Source organism: Typopeltis vanoorti, chromosome 2 (assembly GCF_054136105.1).
Source record: "Typopeltis vanoorti isolate ZY-2024b chromosome 2, IOZ_Tvanoo_1.0, whole genome shotgun sequence".
In the NCBI taxonomy this organism is placed as follows: domain Eukaryota; kingdom Metazoa; phylum Arthropoda; class Arachnida; order Uropygi; family Thelyphonidae; genus Typopeltis; species Typopeltis vanoorti.
The window spans coordinates 80,867,262-80,882,667 of record NC_143550.1 but is presented as its reverse complement, the minus strand read 5'-3'; the positions used below and the strand labels follow the sequence as shown (position 1 = coordinate 80,882,667).

Here is a 15,406-nt window from a genome sequence, read left to right as displayed (position 1 = left end):
TGTATATATTTTCCTATTCATACGTGAATAAGTGATGATGATGATTAATTAATTTCTGTATGTTTCTTTGTGTTTATTGATTTGAAAGTGTGTGTGAAATAGCATGCAACTTGCAGTAAGATAGCATGCAGCACTGACAGTAAGACAGTGGGCATGAAAGGCAGCAAGAGAGTGTGACTGACAAGGCAGTGGATCTGAATTGCAGCAAGAAAGTGATTCAACTCACCTTTCATGTCTCAAATCACTTTCTTGCACTAAGAAAGTGATTCAAGACATAATTGAAGCTGGTGAACTTGAGATAAGAGATGAAGTTTATATGGAGTGAAATGAGGAGAATTATAGATATGTATAGAAGAGTTAGGAAGACAGATGGCTGTCTTGAATGATTCACGAGTGGCTCTGTATGTCATTTCAGTTATTAGAGTTGTGGCAAATCTGAAGGAGCACAAGGTGAGTATCAGTGGAACTTGTTATAGAACTGGAAACGAGCTATTATGTGCGTATATAATTGCTAAATTGTCCAAAATAAAGGGAATGAAATTGTTGCATTGATCAAGTTCATTTGTCCAAAAATTGCCAGAATAAGAAGACACAGTTGGATGAGGATGACATCCCAACAGGATGGAGGGATAAGATATTTTTCATGGAGGCATATGAAGAAGAAAGGGAGGAGGAGGAGTGCTGTTAATGTTTGTCCCTTCATCTACACCATCTAAGGTGTACATGAAGGGACAAACAGTGGCAGTGATTTTGAGGCAGTATGGTGTGAGGAAGAGTAGACAAATGAAATAGACCTGGTAATGTAGAGCACAGTGAGAAAAAAATGTATAGACAAAAATTAGCCTGGCACATAAGAAAAGGGTGATCATTATGGATAATTTTAATTATAATATAGATTGGAATGAAGAGATGGCATCTGGAAGCAAAGAGAATAAATTTCTCGAGTTTTTGAGAAACAACTCCCTTAGCCAGTACATAACAGAAGGTACATGAAGATCAAGAGTCTTGGATTTGATTATCTCAGCAAAGGATGTTCTTATAAATGTGGTGTCATATCTTTCTCCATTTGGTGAGTTTGACCATGAAGTGATTACCTAGGTGGCAGCCAGCCATATTGAGGACTTCTGTGAGGAAGAGATATATGTAAAGCTATATGGCTGGTGATTATTACAAACTCAGGAGATGGCCTGCAGCTATATAATGGAAGTAACACCTTCTTCCACATGCCTACCTGAATATCCTCTGTTACTGATTAGATCTCTATCCTTCTTTCCACTATTTAAGTGGGAAGTTGAAAACAACATTTATGGGAGTGATAAATTTCTCTCTTTTATGTGCTCAATCCTCCAACATGGATATCATAAAAAATAGATCAGGCTGGCTGGTACACATTACTGTCTGATTCCTATCTGTGAATCATGTTAAAAAGTGTATAATATAAGCCATTAAGATGCAAAATGCTGCCAAAAGCATCAAGTTAGTTTCCAAAACCTTAGAATTCTATGGTTTCCTTTCCCAAAACCATAGAATTTAGGATTCACAGCAGGCAGAAAACCTCAAAATAAAACTTGAGTATTTGCAGATTCCCCACCACAAGAAATTTAATTGCTTTCATGTATCATGCATGATACCTCTGTCAAAAAAATTCTCAGACTTAATTATGCCTTCGATCACCATATCATGCACTACCTGAAATAGTCTTTGAGATAAGATCTGAAACATGAAGGAAGATATACTGCTCACTCATTTTCAGTCATAGAACATGCTTTCTAAAAATTTTTGATATGCAATTGCTGATCCAAAAGTAAGTTGTGTCTATTCATGGCGGAAACTTCGCCAATTGGCCACATCTTCTTCTTATGTCTGAAAACATCAAATTCTCTTCTTTTTTCAAACAGTCTGGAATTATGTAACGTATAATTCAAGAAATAAAAGTGAACAATGCTTTGCTTCAGTGTCAAGCAAGTGCTGTAGGACCAGTTGACATACTTGCTGAAGTATTAAAACATCACCATATTCCAGAGAGCAACTGCTCTGCCTCTATAAAATATTTTATAATGATGAATTTCCAAGTTCCTTGCAAGATCAATTATTGTTGCCTTTCCAAAATCAGATATAGATTTAAATATTCCAATAAATTATTGTCCAATAGTTTGTGTAAGATCTTGGTAAAATTGATCAATTAATTCTCATCATTTATGGTTTCTGGAGAGCAACAACTTTTTTTTCCCCAAGACACAGTTGGTTTCCCTAAAAATCACACCACTTGAGATCATTTAGAATTGATTGGAAACAGCTCTCAGAGATTCTTTCCTAAAAAAACAGGCATTTCTTATCTGTTTTCTTTGACATGGACAAAGTATATGACACAGCTTGAAGATTTGATGCTAAAAGCTTACACAGCTTTGGTCTTAGAGGGCCTTCCTTTTTTTTTGTTGTTGTCAAAAACTTTTTATCTAATTGAACCTTGCAAAAGTCTGATAGAATCTACTCCTTACCTTTCTCCAAGAAGAGTGAGTCTCACAAGGTTCTGCATTACATGTCACACTGTTTGCTAGTGCTTGAAACCAGGTTTAGGTTTTTACCACAGAAGACATTTTGGGTATACTTTTGCTGCAAACATCCCAACCAAAATAAAGACTAAGAGAAATCATAATTTCAACAGAGGTATAAATGCAGGAGAGCATCACCCATCCTTCACACTTTGCCTTCCACCTCTTGGAATGCCAATTGATGTTTTTACTTTGTCTTTTACAAGCACTTATCTGACTAAAACCTGATTATGGGTCATAGTTCTGTGTTTCTTCTAGAAGCAGTACTCTCTGATAGTTGAGGAGCTCCAGTTAGAGAATCCACCATCAGACAATTAGAACAGCATCTTGTGCATTTAGAATATTTCATATGCATAGTCTTTATGTTAGTGTGAATGTGGAGATATGCCTATGGATGAATATTGTAGATCTTACTATCCCTATTTTAATCAACTGTCCTCATTCTTTAATGAGCACACTCATCATTTTGCTGTTTTTAACAAACTGCCTGCTCCTTTATATATAGAGTTTGTTACAATATATTAATTGTCGTATATAAATGTTTACAATAAATTCATTTGTATAATTGTATCCAGAAACATTATTTTGTTACATTACCATTTATAACTTAATTTTATCTTTTATACATTTAATTTTTTTATATAGAAAAGCTTTAGCCTTTTTTTTTTTTGCATTATACTTATTCATTTGTGATTTGCTATATTTTTAACTATGCACTTAGTGTATCATAACAGTAATACTGATGTGTCACTAAACTAAAATCCAACCAACCAAACAAATTTTATGATTTCATCACAACACTAGATTGGGGTTGCGTAGAGTTTTGATAAAAAAAAAAAGACTAAGGTCGTTGCTTTTTTTTTTTTTTTTTTTTTTTGTACTATTTCTTCTTAAAGGAATAAATACTATTCTCACAGTACTGAAGTGCAACTTTGGGTTTTTCAACAGGATGATTGCCTAGAATCCTGTTACCATTAACATAGAGTAAGCATGCCTTTGCATACCCATCCCTTTCAATTTGTATAACATCTAAAGGAATATTCAGTGGGGTGTTGCTGCAGACCCAGGAGCAGAGGATGGGGACCAGGAAATGTTTAGACAGTTGAGTTTGGCAACTCAAGTGCAAGAAGAATGATTGTTATGTGAGAAACTACAGTAGTATAAACTGTGGAGATAAAGATGCATGTAGCAATAAGGGAATGGAATTTCTAAAATTCTTGAGGGACAAATGTCTTAGGCAACATGTAATAAAGGGAACAAGAGGTTCAAGAGTTTTGGATTTGGTTATAGCATCAGAAGAGTTGATAATAACTGAGATAACATCTCTCCCACCAGTTGGAGAGAGTGACCATATGGTTTTGACTTGGAAAATGAATAGACATGCAGGAGTATCAAAGAGACTGGAACGTATGTGGAATTATAAGGCAGGTGATTATAATAGTCTAAGACGTCAACTTGGGGAAGTTTCATGGAGGGAGGAATTAGAAGACAGGGATATCAACTCTTCTTGGGAAATTATGAATGAATATTTGTTAGCAGCAATGGTAAGTTGTATACCACGAGTGAACAAGAGGACACAATTTGGAATAAAGTGGATGACAAACAATATTAAACAGGAATTGCATGTAAAAAAGAGGCTATGGAAGAGATATAAGGAGACAGGTGAAGAGAAGAGGCACGACACAGGCCAGAAGAGTGACTAGTATGGTAAAGAAGATGAAACTGGAATATGAGAGGAGATTGGCTCTAAGATCCAAAGAAAATCCTACGGAATTTTTTAGATATGTGGCCAGTAGGAGGAGAAATGACTGTGGAAGAATGATATTGTGGGATAACAATGGGAATAGAGTGACTGATGCAGAGGACATAGTGGAATTGTTCAATGAACACTTTATTGGAATATTTCATCCTGGAGGAGTCAGTTTTAATGCTAGAGGGATTGGGTAGGTTCGAGGTTTAGAGGTATAGGAGGAGAGTGTGTTTCAAATACTGAGTATTCTGGATGTCAGTAAAGCTGTGGAACTGGATGGTATTTCACCACGAGTTTTGAGAGAATGTGCTAGGGAACTGACAGTGCCTTTGACCTGGCTTTTCAATGAAAGTCTGGCTGCTTGAAAGGTGCCCATGGAATGGAAGGAAGGTAAGATAGTGCCTTTGCATAAGGGCGGTAGCAGACTGGAAGTGTCTAATTATAGGTAAGTTTCTGTGTCATCAGTAGTTAGTAAGATCTTGGAGAAAGTAGTGAAGGACCATATACAGCATTGGGCAGATGAGGGTAATGTTATCTGTGAGAGTCAACATGGATTTGTGAAGGGGCGCTCTTGTTTTAGCATTGCTCATCTAATGCTCTTGTAACTTTTATGATAAAATTACAAGAGCATTAGATGAGGGAAAGGCATATACTGCAATTTTCTTAGACTTAGCGAAGGCATTTGACAGGGTGCCACATGATGAGCTGATATTTAAGTTGCAGCACATGGATCTGGATTCAGGATTGGCTGTCCGATAGGTATCAGAGAGTTGTGTATGGTGGGGCATTTTCAGGGAAGCAGAGGGGTTACAAGTGGGGTCCCACAGGGCTCAGTACTGGGACGTATATTGTTTAACCTTTATATCAATGACATTGTCAGTGGATTGCAAGGGGATATTCAGTTGTTTGCAGATGATGCAAAGCTGAGAAGGATTATTAGTAATAGTGCAGATGCGGCAGCCCTGCAAGAGGATTTGAATAAGCTAGATAGATGGGCAAATGAATGGGAATGTCGGTTTAATGCAGCAAAATGTAAGGTCTTGATGTTTGGAAACATCGATGGGACACTGCATACTCTCTGGGAGGAGTTATACTGGAGGAAGTAGGGGAGACAAGAGATCTGGAGTTGATGATTGATAGAAACCTGAAATTCTGGTTTCACTTCAGCATCCAGATTGCTAATGTCTGGAAGTGATACTTGCATACTTCTTCAGCATCCAACACTTTCTTACCTTTCACATTTACGAAGATTATTCTTCAATGACCATTTTTCCTGTTACTTACAATTGAGAGAAAAAATTCTCTCAGATTTTCCTTTGCCTGCAAAGTAACTGCTTTAAATAGTCTGATTGTTACCTTTCTTGCTTTCCTTACCTGCTTTTTTATATACTGTTTCTGGGGTTGGTTACCTTTCTCCTCTTATTGATTCACAATATTTTATTTTTTATGCAATTCTTGTTTTAAAGTGTAATTTATCCATTTAACTCAGAGCTGATTCATTGTCCTAACTCTGGGGATGCAGTCAGTCATAACTACCTTTACACATCCTTTGACCACTTCCCAAGCACCATTGAATCCTCCATTCTGCAATTTTTTATGTCAAGATACATTGGTTCAAGTTGACTTCTCATTCTATCATAATCACCTGCCTGCATATACATTTTTTATTCAAAGCACTCACATGATTTGCCATCTTCCTTGTTAAAAATTGCATAATGACTCATTCCACTTGGAGGCAATGCAACATCTTTATTTATATTTAGATCCTTAGATGCAATTTTTGAATCTGGTATTCATTTACTATGAGTTCCTTCCATTATTACTGCTAACAATAGTTATATCCTTCAGTAATTTTATAAATTCCTTTCTTTTCAGGTGATGTTGACCTGTAGCGGCATCCAGCTATATATTTTGTCCTGTTAACTTCTGCCTTGCACCCAGCAGTTTTAAATTCATTACCTGTATTCCTGTATTACTCATCATATTACCATCATCACCACCATTCAGGATCTCTGTCTTGAATTTGATCCCTCTGCAATCAATAGCAATACTCTTCCCACACTTTCTATCCTTTCTGTTCTCACTGAGTACTCTATACTTATCATATTCCATTCCTGTAAGGAAAATCATCTTCTGTTAGTCAGGTCTCACTAATGCCAATAATTTCCAGATTCACTACATCTACCAATGCTAAGTACTCATTGCCTTTTTTTTTTTTTAATCGATGCTTCTGTCTTTAGAGAACATATGAAGGTGCGCTGAAAAGTCATGATAATCACCGTGAAGGAATTGTGGTAGAACCATGTAACTAACACATTATTTTACATATTCCCCATGAAGTTATACACTTGTTACAATGCTGCTGCATCATTTGCAATCCTCTGAGAAAAAAGTCTTTGCCCTGTTGCATAAACCAGTCCTCTTTGTTCTAGGTTTATCAGAACTTTTCAGCCCCCTCCCATACATCGTAACCAACTACTAAGCTGATGCTTGTTCAAGTAACTTTTAGCACCTGACTGATTGAGATAAGCTACCTGAGTTAATTTATCAGTCAGATTCCTTATCCCACTGCTGCAAGCATTGCATTTCTTGTCTGACACAGCTTCCCATCATTCACATGGTCATACCACACTGTTATTCTCTCTCTCTCGCTTGTATTTGCATGACTGTCTTGATCTCTCACTTAATGCATTAATGCATACACAAATAGGGTGAACATTAGTAGTCCATGAACTGTGCCCTGTGGCATTCCAGTAATTACCTTCTATTTCTGGGGCATTGCTACTCTCCATACACACAACTTATAAGTTTTGATAATGAATCCCTTTCAAACTGCTAGTCTAGTTCGTTAAAGATACCAAATAATTTTAATCTTGTAATGAAAAGATCCCAAGTAAGCAAACAGACAAGTAAGTCAAGTTTGCACCTGAACATAGTTCAGGTCTGAGGCAAGTCGTGGTAAAGGTGGAATAAGTTCTGATCACTTTCTCCTAGTATCTCCCTTAATGCAAAGCACATCCCCTTGCAGAGATGTATGATGCGATGCATTAAATGAGAGGGCCGCTACCAGGCCGGTTTCGACCTTTATTGAATGTTCAAGTGCAGGTCAAACTCCAAAAACTCAGCGTTGTTCCCCTCAGTAACAGGCTCACCCTGCCACTGAGAAGAACTCTCAGAACTGGTAGGCTCTATACCGTGGCAGGCTCACCCCAACACCGAGCAGAGCCGCTCATTTGCTCATATCTCATCTGAGGGGTAACAGCAACAGCCATGCCTCAGTTAACTTCATGGGCTACAGCATTGCCAATCATCACCCAAGCTTCCAACTGGTTTCGACCTGTATTGAGGTCTTGTCAGTGGGAGCCAGACCCAGAGATACCAAGGTTGAAGTAATGCAGAGCTTATAAATTTTACATAAACAAGTTTCCACAAGGTGCTTTGACCTTATTAAATAAAAATCTCAGGATGAGAGAAAGATGTATTGTAGAAAGCTTTTTACCTTGGGTATACTGTACGTTAAAGATACCAAGTAATTTTATAAACTTGGTTTTAATCCTTTTTCCCAAGTAAGCAAACAGACAAGTCAAGTTTGGGCCTGAACATAGTTGAGGTCTGAGGCAACACGTGGTAAAGGTGGAGTGAGCTCTGATCACTTTCCCATAGTATCTCCCTTAATGCAAAGCACATTCCCTTGGGAAGATGTATGATGCTATGCATTAAAGGAGAGGGCCACTACCTATGTTCAGGCGCAAACTTGATTTACTTGTCTGTTTGCTTGCTTGGGAAAAAGGATTAAAACCAAGTTTATAAAATTACTTGGTATCTTTAACGTATAGTATACCCAAGGTAAAAAACTTTCTACATGCTAGTCTAGTTACCCTTCTCTATTTCACTCAACTTGTATACCATCTTACCATGCAGCATTCTGTCAACTGCCTTAATAGTATAATAAATTTTAGTTTAATCCTTTATCCTAAATCCTAAAAAAAAAAAGAAAAGAAAAAAGCTTCCAGTATTCTTTTCTTAACCAATCTTCCAATGATTTAACCATAACTGCAGGTGCATATGCTAACCTGTAATTGAATTGTCTGTAACACCACTCTTCTCTGATTGCCCTCTTTTACTCGATCTATTCCTTTGGGGTTCTCTCTAATGTATGATTCTAATTAAACAACCAGACCAAAGTGGAAAGTGGAGGTAATGGTTAACTCCATTGCACATTAGGAAAAAATATGCAATGATATATCATCCAACTACATTATGGAGTATGCTGCACACACTGTTCAGTAACATTACTTAAAACTGAAACCGTGTCCAATTTAAATAATTCAATTTTTTAATGATTTAATTGCTTTTCTAAGCTAATTTTCTTAGCAGTTTTAATTGAAAAAATATGAAGCTGTCATTTACATAACATGCTCTATTTTTAGGTGGTGGAACTTGAAGATGTTCAACCCATAATAGGACCACGGTCAGGGGGAACTCGTTTGTATTTATTAGGTTCAAACCTAAATATAGGTAGCAGTGTGGAAGTCTTCCTCGATCATCTTCCATGTGTGGTGGATAGGTAGGTACGTGATCCACACACTCCAGATGGATGTTGGATTTTAGTGATCATATTAGAAAAAAATGTTAGTTAAATTTCAAAAGGAAAATACTACTAATAATAATTATTCATTGATTCTATCAGTGTTTAGAAATTGAGAAAATGTCAATTTTCATAGATATTAATTGAATTCACACCCAGCATAGGCATATTATTTCTATTCCTACAAATTTAGATACTATTAATGGAATAAATTGTTCACTTTCTTGACAAGGCTCTAATGTTCATCAATAAATTTTTGTTGTCATACAATTGTCTATTTAAACCACAGGTTGTGAATCAAATGATAGCAGATATGTATAAACTAACTTAATTGTTGATTTGTAATTATATTTTAAAGAAATATTTCAATTTTAAATTTTATTTATTTATTTTAAATATTATTTAAAGGACATGATGGAGTCAAAATCAAAGAAGAATATCTATAATATTTGTATTATGCCACAATCACAAAATCTAGATAAGAGGGATACTCAGCTGATATCTGCAGTTATGTGAAAAAATTAAGACACCAGTAAATTCGAAGCTTGAAGAGTGTAGATGGAAAGAGAAAGTAGAAATATTCTGTAGAAAACTTCTGGACCAGAAAGGCATTGAACATGGTACAAAAAAGAAGAGAGTTTCTGCCTGATTCATTAAGAAAGGAAGTCCTTAAAAGTGTTTATAGCATGTTATAATTTTCCAGTTTTTTTTTAGTTACTGAATTTGGAAACAAGAACCTACCTGAATAGAACGTTTTCTTCCATATGGAAGAAAAACCTGATAAGGAGACAAAGCTCCTACTTTATTTACTGTTTAAGCAAGTAACTATTGGAGTATGTGATATATCCAAACCAGAACACTATGATGATTTTATAAAAGCCAAATGGGAAGCTTGGAATTCTCTTGGTATTATGTCCCAGGATGCAGTAAAATATCAGTATATATCGATGCGATAAATGAAATAGTAACAAAGCATGCTTTGGAAAAAGAAAGAGCTTCAGGACTCAAACTTGAAGAAGCTAAAGAATATGAGGAGAAAAAAAAAGTCCATATGAAGGTTTATTAGTTAGAACAGAATGACAAAATTACAACAGTTTTCCTAAATAGGCCATAGTGGAAAAATGCTGTTAATCTTCAAATGTATGAAAGTATCAAGAAAGTTCTTGAGGAAGCAGCAAAATCAATGAAGTAGCAATTACAGTAATCATAGGTATAGGAGACATGTATTTAACTGGTAGTGATCCCAGCCATTTTCAAACAAATGAAAGTGAATTAAAATCCACAGCTGTAATGACTGATGAAATATTTAGAAATCTTGTAACAAGTTTCATTGTTTTTTCTAAACCTTTGGTGGCAGCAGTGAATAGTCCTGCTATTGGTATTCTAGTAACTTTATAAGGCCTATATGATATTATATATGCTTCTGATAAGGAAGGCTATTTTTTTACAATCCACACTGTAGTCTAGGTTTATCCCCTGAAGGTTGTGCTACCTATACTTTCCCAAAAACATGGGTTATGCTCAAGCTAATGAATTGCTGCTTTTTTAACAAAAAATTAACAGCAAAAGAATCCAAAAACTGTGGTTTGGTTACAGAAGTATTTCCCCTTTCTAGTTTCCAGACTGAATCAGATATTCAACTCAAAGAAGCACTAAAGAATTCCATAATATAACATACCATGTGTCTGGACCACGAGGTCAAACACATAATCAGTATTGAGTAATGCAGCCAAACTACTGGTTTAAGTGTGGCTATGTTTAGCCTACTTTTGGGCAGACTAGTAATCAGTTAGCATCCATCTTGAAGAACAAAAAAATTACATCCACAATCATCTGTAAGGCAAGTCAGAATTGGCAGATCATGCTCTGGATGAAGGAAAACATCTAATATTACATAAAGTCATTATATATCTGAGAGACTATTTTTAAAATCAGCATTAGCAATGAAACACTCTCCCAACCATAACAGGTATAGTTGATCAGAAGGATCAGAAAAGCTATCAGTAACCAAGGTGACACATTGCCTCCAATTGGTGAAAGTGACCATGCATTCTTGACTTTGGAGATTGTAAAACATGAAGAATATTCTGTTGAGAAGGGGTATATGTGAAACTACAAGGCAGGTGATTATGACAAGCTTAGGAAGAAACTTAAATCTGTGCCATGGTATAAAAGACAGCAGGGTATGGATGTTAGTAGTGCATGGGATATAGTTAATTGTCATCTAGAGGAAGCAATATTAAATTGTACCTAAGGTAAGAAAGGTTAATCAGATAGGAGTTAGAAGAATGAGTAATATCATTAAGCATGAGCTGCAGTAGAAAAAAATGCTTTGGAGGGTATATAAAAAGAAAGGTGACCAGCAAACTCATGAACAATACAAGACTCGAGCAAGAAAAGTGACCAGCATGGCAAGCAAGGCAAAATCAGAGATTATGAGAAGAATCTATCCCAGCATGCCAAAGGAAATCCCAGAGTTCTTTTGTTATGTGGCAAGTAAGAGGAAGAATGACTATGGAAGATTAAGCTTAATGAGTGATGATGGTCATGAGGTGACAGAAGCAGATAAAATATTTGAGTTACTGAGTGACCTCTTTGCATGATTATATCATGCAAAGTGGTTATATCGTCATAGTAAGGGTACTCCTTAAACATATGTGACAGACACTAATGCAGAAACAAAGGTGGATGAATTGGAGGTTCTTAGGATATTGCAAAATTTCAATGTAAATACAGCTGTGGGAATAAATGGGATATCAGCTCGGGTTTTGCGAGAATATGCAAGAGAACTGGCAGTGTCTCTGTCTAGGCTCTTTAAATATCTGCTCTGGTAGAGTTCCAAGGGAGTGGAAAGAGGGCAAAATAATTCCCTTACATAAGGGAGGTTCTAAGACTTCAGTAGCAAATTATATTTGAAAGTTTATTTTTCACTTGGTTAGAGTATAATAAATTTAGTTTAATCCTTTATCCAAGTGTGAGCAAACAAAGTTTGCGCCTGAAAGTATCTTCAGGACTGGCGTAAGGTGGTACAACACCAGGGCAACTCATTGCAAAGGTGGAGCAAGATACCAACACTCCTATCTCAGTATCTCCCATAATGCAAAACACATCTCCTTGCGGATATGTATAATGTTATGTATTAAGGGAAGGGCCACTACCCAGACTAGTTTCGACCTTTATTGAGGTCTCTTCAGTGGGAGCCAGGCCCAAGCTGAGATACCAGGCAGAAGCATTCGCAGGTCATCTCTACCTATAGGAGTTGCCAAATGGTGTGCCACCCTTTTTTAATAAATTACTCTGGATTTAGAGAAAGATGTTGAAAGTTTATTTTTCACTTGGTTAGAGTATAATAAATTTAGTTTAATCCTTTATCCAAGTGTGAGCAAACAAAGTTTGTGCCTGAAAGTATCTTCAGGACTGGGGTAAGGTGGTACAACACCAGGGCAACTCGTTGCAAAGGTGGAGCAAGATACCAACACTCCTGTCTCAGTATCTCCTATTCAACATCTTTCTCTAAATCCAGAGTAATTTATTAAAAAAGGGTGGCACACCATTTGGCAACTCTTATAGGTAGAGATGACCTGCGAATGCTTCTGCCTGGTATCTCAGCTTGGGCCTGGCTCCCACTGAAGAGACCTCAATAAAGGTCGAAACTAGTCTGGGTAGTGGCCCTTCCCTTAATGCATAACATTAGAGATATCCGCAAGGAGATGTGTTTTGCATTATAGGAGATACTGAGACAGGAGTGTTGGTAGCTTGCTCCACCTTTGGCAACGAGTTGCCCTGGTGTTGTACCACCTTACCCCAGTCCTGAAGATACTTTCAGGTGCAAACTTTGTTTGCTCACACTTGGATAAAGGATTAAACTAAATTTATTATTGTAGCAAATTATAGACCAATCAGTATCTCAAAGCGTGGTGGTAAAAGTACTGGACCAACCCATCACATGGCTTTGTGATGGGTTGGTCATGCCTTAGTAATTTACTATCTTATTTATAATAAAATAACAGCAAAGTTGGATAAAGGAAATGACTATACAATGATTCTGCTGGATTTTGCAAAGGCAAAAACCCCCAGAATCATCCAGCAGCATTTGACAGAATACCACATGAAACTCTCCTATGCAAATTAGAACAAATCGGGATGGATGCGACACTAGTTAAGTGGATAAGATAGTGATCAGATATCTAAAAGCAGTATATGGAGGGGAAGAATCGAGGCGAATACAGATGACTAGTGGTGTGCTGCAAAGTTCAATGCTGGGAGCATTGTTGTTTAATTTTTACATAAATGATATAGGAAATTACTTGAAAGGAAATATTCGCATCATCAGCAAATATTGTTTGCTGATGATGTGAAATTAGGTAGAGTAATAGTTAATCAAGGTGATGTGCAGAGCTTGCATGATGATTTAAATAGGCTGCCAGTATGGACTAAAGATAATGGGTATAAGTTTAATGTTGAGAAATGTAAAGTTATGCATTTTGGGATAAACAGAATACAAGCTGTGTATCACATTAATGACACTGTATTTCAGGATGAAACTAGAGATTTAGGGGTAGTAGACAGAGAGTTAAAGTTTAGAGGACATATTGCTAAAGTAGCCCATAAGATTACTTGGTTATTGAAGGACATATTAACAAGTAGAAATATGTCATTATTCCTCTTTATAAATCCTTGATAGATCCACACCTGGATTACTGTGCTCAAGTCTGGTCTCCTGTGTTTCTTGGGGAAGGAAGTGGTAGAGAAGATTCAGAGGTGAGTGGTCTGTGGAATGTTCCCTATGAAGATAGATTGAGGGTTTGTAGAATGCAGAAGTTGGTTGATATGAGAAAAAGAGGGGATATGATAGAAACATTTAAGTTGCTTAAAGGATTTTATAGGATTAATGCTGGGGAAATGTTTCAGCTTTCAGGTGGAGTAGCCAGAACAAGGGAGCCATCCCTGGAAGTTGAATAAAGATGTAGTTAGTACGGGTGTGAGGGACTAGATTTTTTGCTTGGAGAGTTGTGAATGAGTTGCCAGAGTCAGTTGTGTGTTTGTTAATGGATTCAAGAAGTATTGATAGATTGTGTGGATAGTTTGAGTCTTTGGACTCCATGGTGATGCCTGTGCAATAATAATAATAATAATAATAATAATAATAATAATATTTATGGCTCTTGTGACTTTATTATTAAAGGCTATCAAATTTATAAAACAAGAATGCCTTTAAGAAATGTGTATGTATGAATATGATAGCTACACAAAATTACACTGGGTGGTGGTGGTGGGGGGGGGATCCTGCTTCCATGTGTATGTAGCTTGGGAAATAGTGCGCTACAGAATGTAAAACATTTTGATCATCGATTCATTATTCCTGGTAAGCTGTTCATTACAGTTACTCTGATTACATGTGTAATGTATGAAACATAATTAAGAAGATAGTTGGCTTATAATATAATACCTGTCTACTATTAATTTTTAAACTGATTACTCCATTTTTAGATGTTTATACAGTAATTATAAAATAGAAAAGCATAAATATGTAGTTCGAAATTAAGGGATATTCAATTTTAGTCCATGATCAGTTACTCTCAGTAATAATTGCTGCAATTATATTAATGACAAAACAACTGTAAAATTCGATTTCTTTACACTACTGTTAAGTTTTAGGACATTCAGCCATGAGTACTGTTGAATAAAATGCCTAAAAGCCATTTCAAATTATTTTTATATATAAATAGAAATTATTATACAAATTATTAGTATGAATATGATAGCTACACAAAATTACACTGGGCGGTGATGGTGGGGGAAAATTTAAAGTGCAGGCAGTGGGAGGAAATAAATGCAGCAGATATCTCAATAACCGACCTTGTTGCTCCAGGAACGGGAAATGAATACAGGAAGATGAGTAGTGTGATAGGAGAGAATGAAGAAAAAAATGTGAATGAGAAAATAATAGTTGAAAGTGTAGAAGGCGCGAGTAACTGTGAAAGTTTAGATGGTTTTGTTTGGGAGAGTGAATTTTGATTTAGAGTGACTGGCCTGCAGAGGGAGATAAAGGAGCTGAAATGTCTTGGGAGAAGTATGATAAGTATGAAAGATGAGATTAGAAGAATGGAAGAGATAAATGCAAGGCAAATCGGAGTAGGGGAGAGAGAGATTTTTGGGAATGATAGGAGAGGAGAGAATGGAATTGGAAATGGAAATGAAGAGAATGGAAACAGGAGAAAGAGGTATGGAAATGCTAGAAGAGGAGAAAATGGAAACAGTAGGAGAGACGGAACGAGAGAGAGGTATGGGAATGCTAGAAGAAGAGAGAATGGAAACAGTAGGAAACACGGAATGAGAGAGAGGTATGGCATTGCTAGAAGAGGAGAGAATGGAATGAGAGAGAGGTATGGGAGTGCTAGAGAGGAGAAAATGGAAACAGTAGGAGAGAGGTATGGGAATGAAAGAAGAGGAGAAAATGAAAACAATAGGAGAGAGAGAACGGTAAGAGTGGGAATGGGTACTTGGGAGAAGGGG

The 15,406-nt window shown here is 36.5% G+C and overlaps 1 protein-coding gene across 1 annotated transcript in view; it reads left to right on the top strand.

The window, feature by feature from the left end:
- The window catches only part of LOC150109208 (plexin-B-like), a 792,153-nt gene that overhangs the window by 534,337 nt on the left and 242,410 nt on the right, over positions 1-15,406 (top strand). Inside the window, exon 19 of the mRNA XM_090406262.1 lies at positions 8,733-8,869. Within this exon, the coding sequence (XP_090262388.1) occupies positions 8,733-8,869 (137 nt within the window). The remainder of the gene's footprint in view (positions 1-8,732; positions 8,870-15,406) is intronic.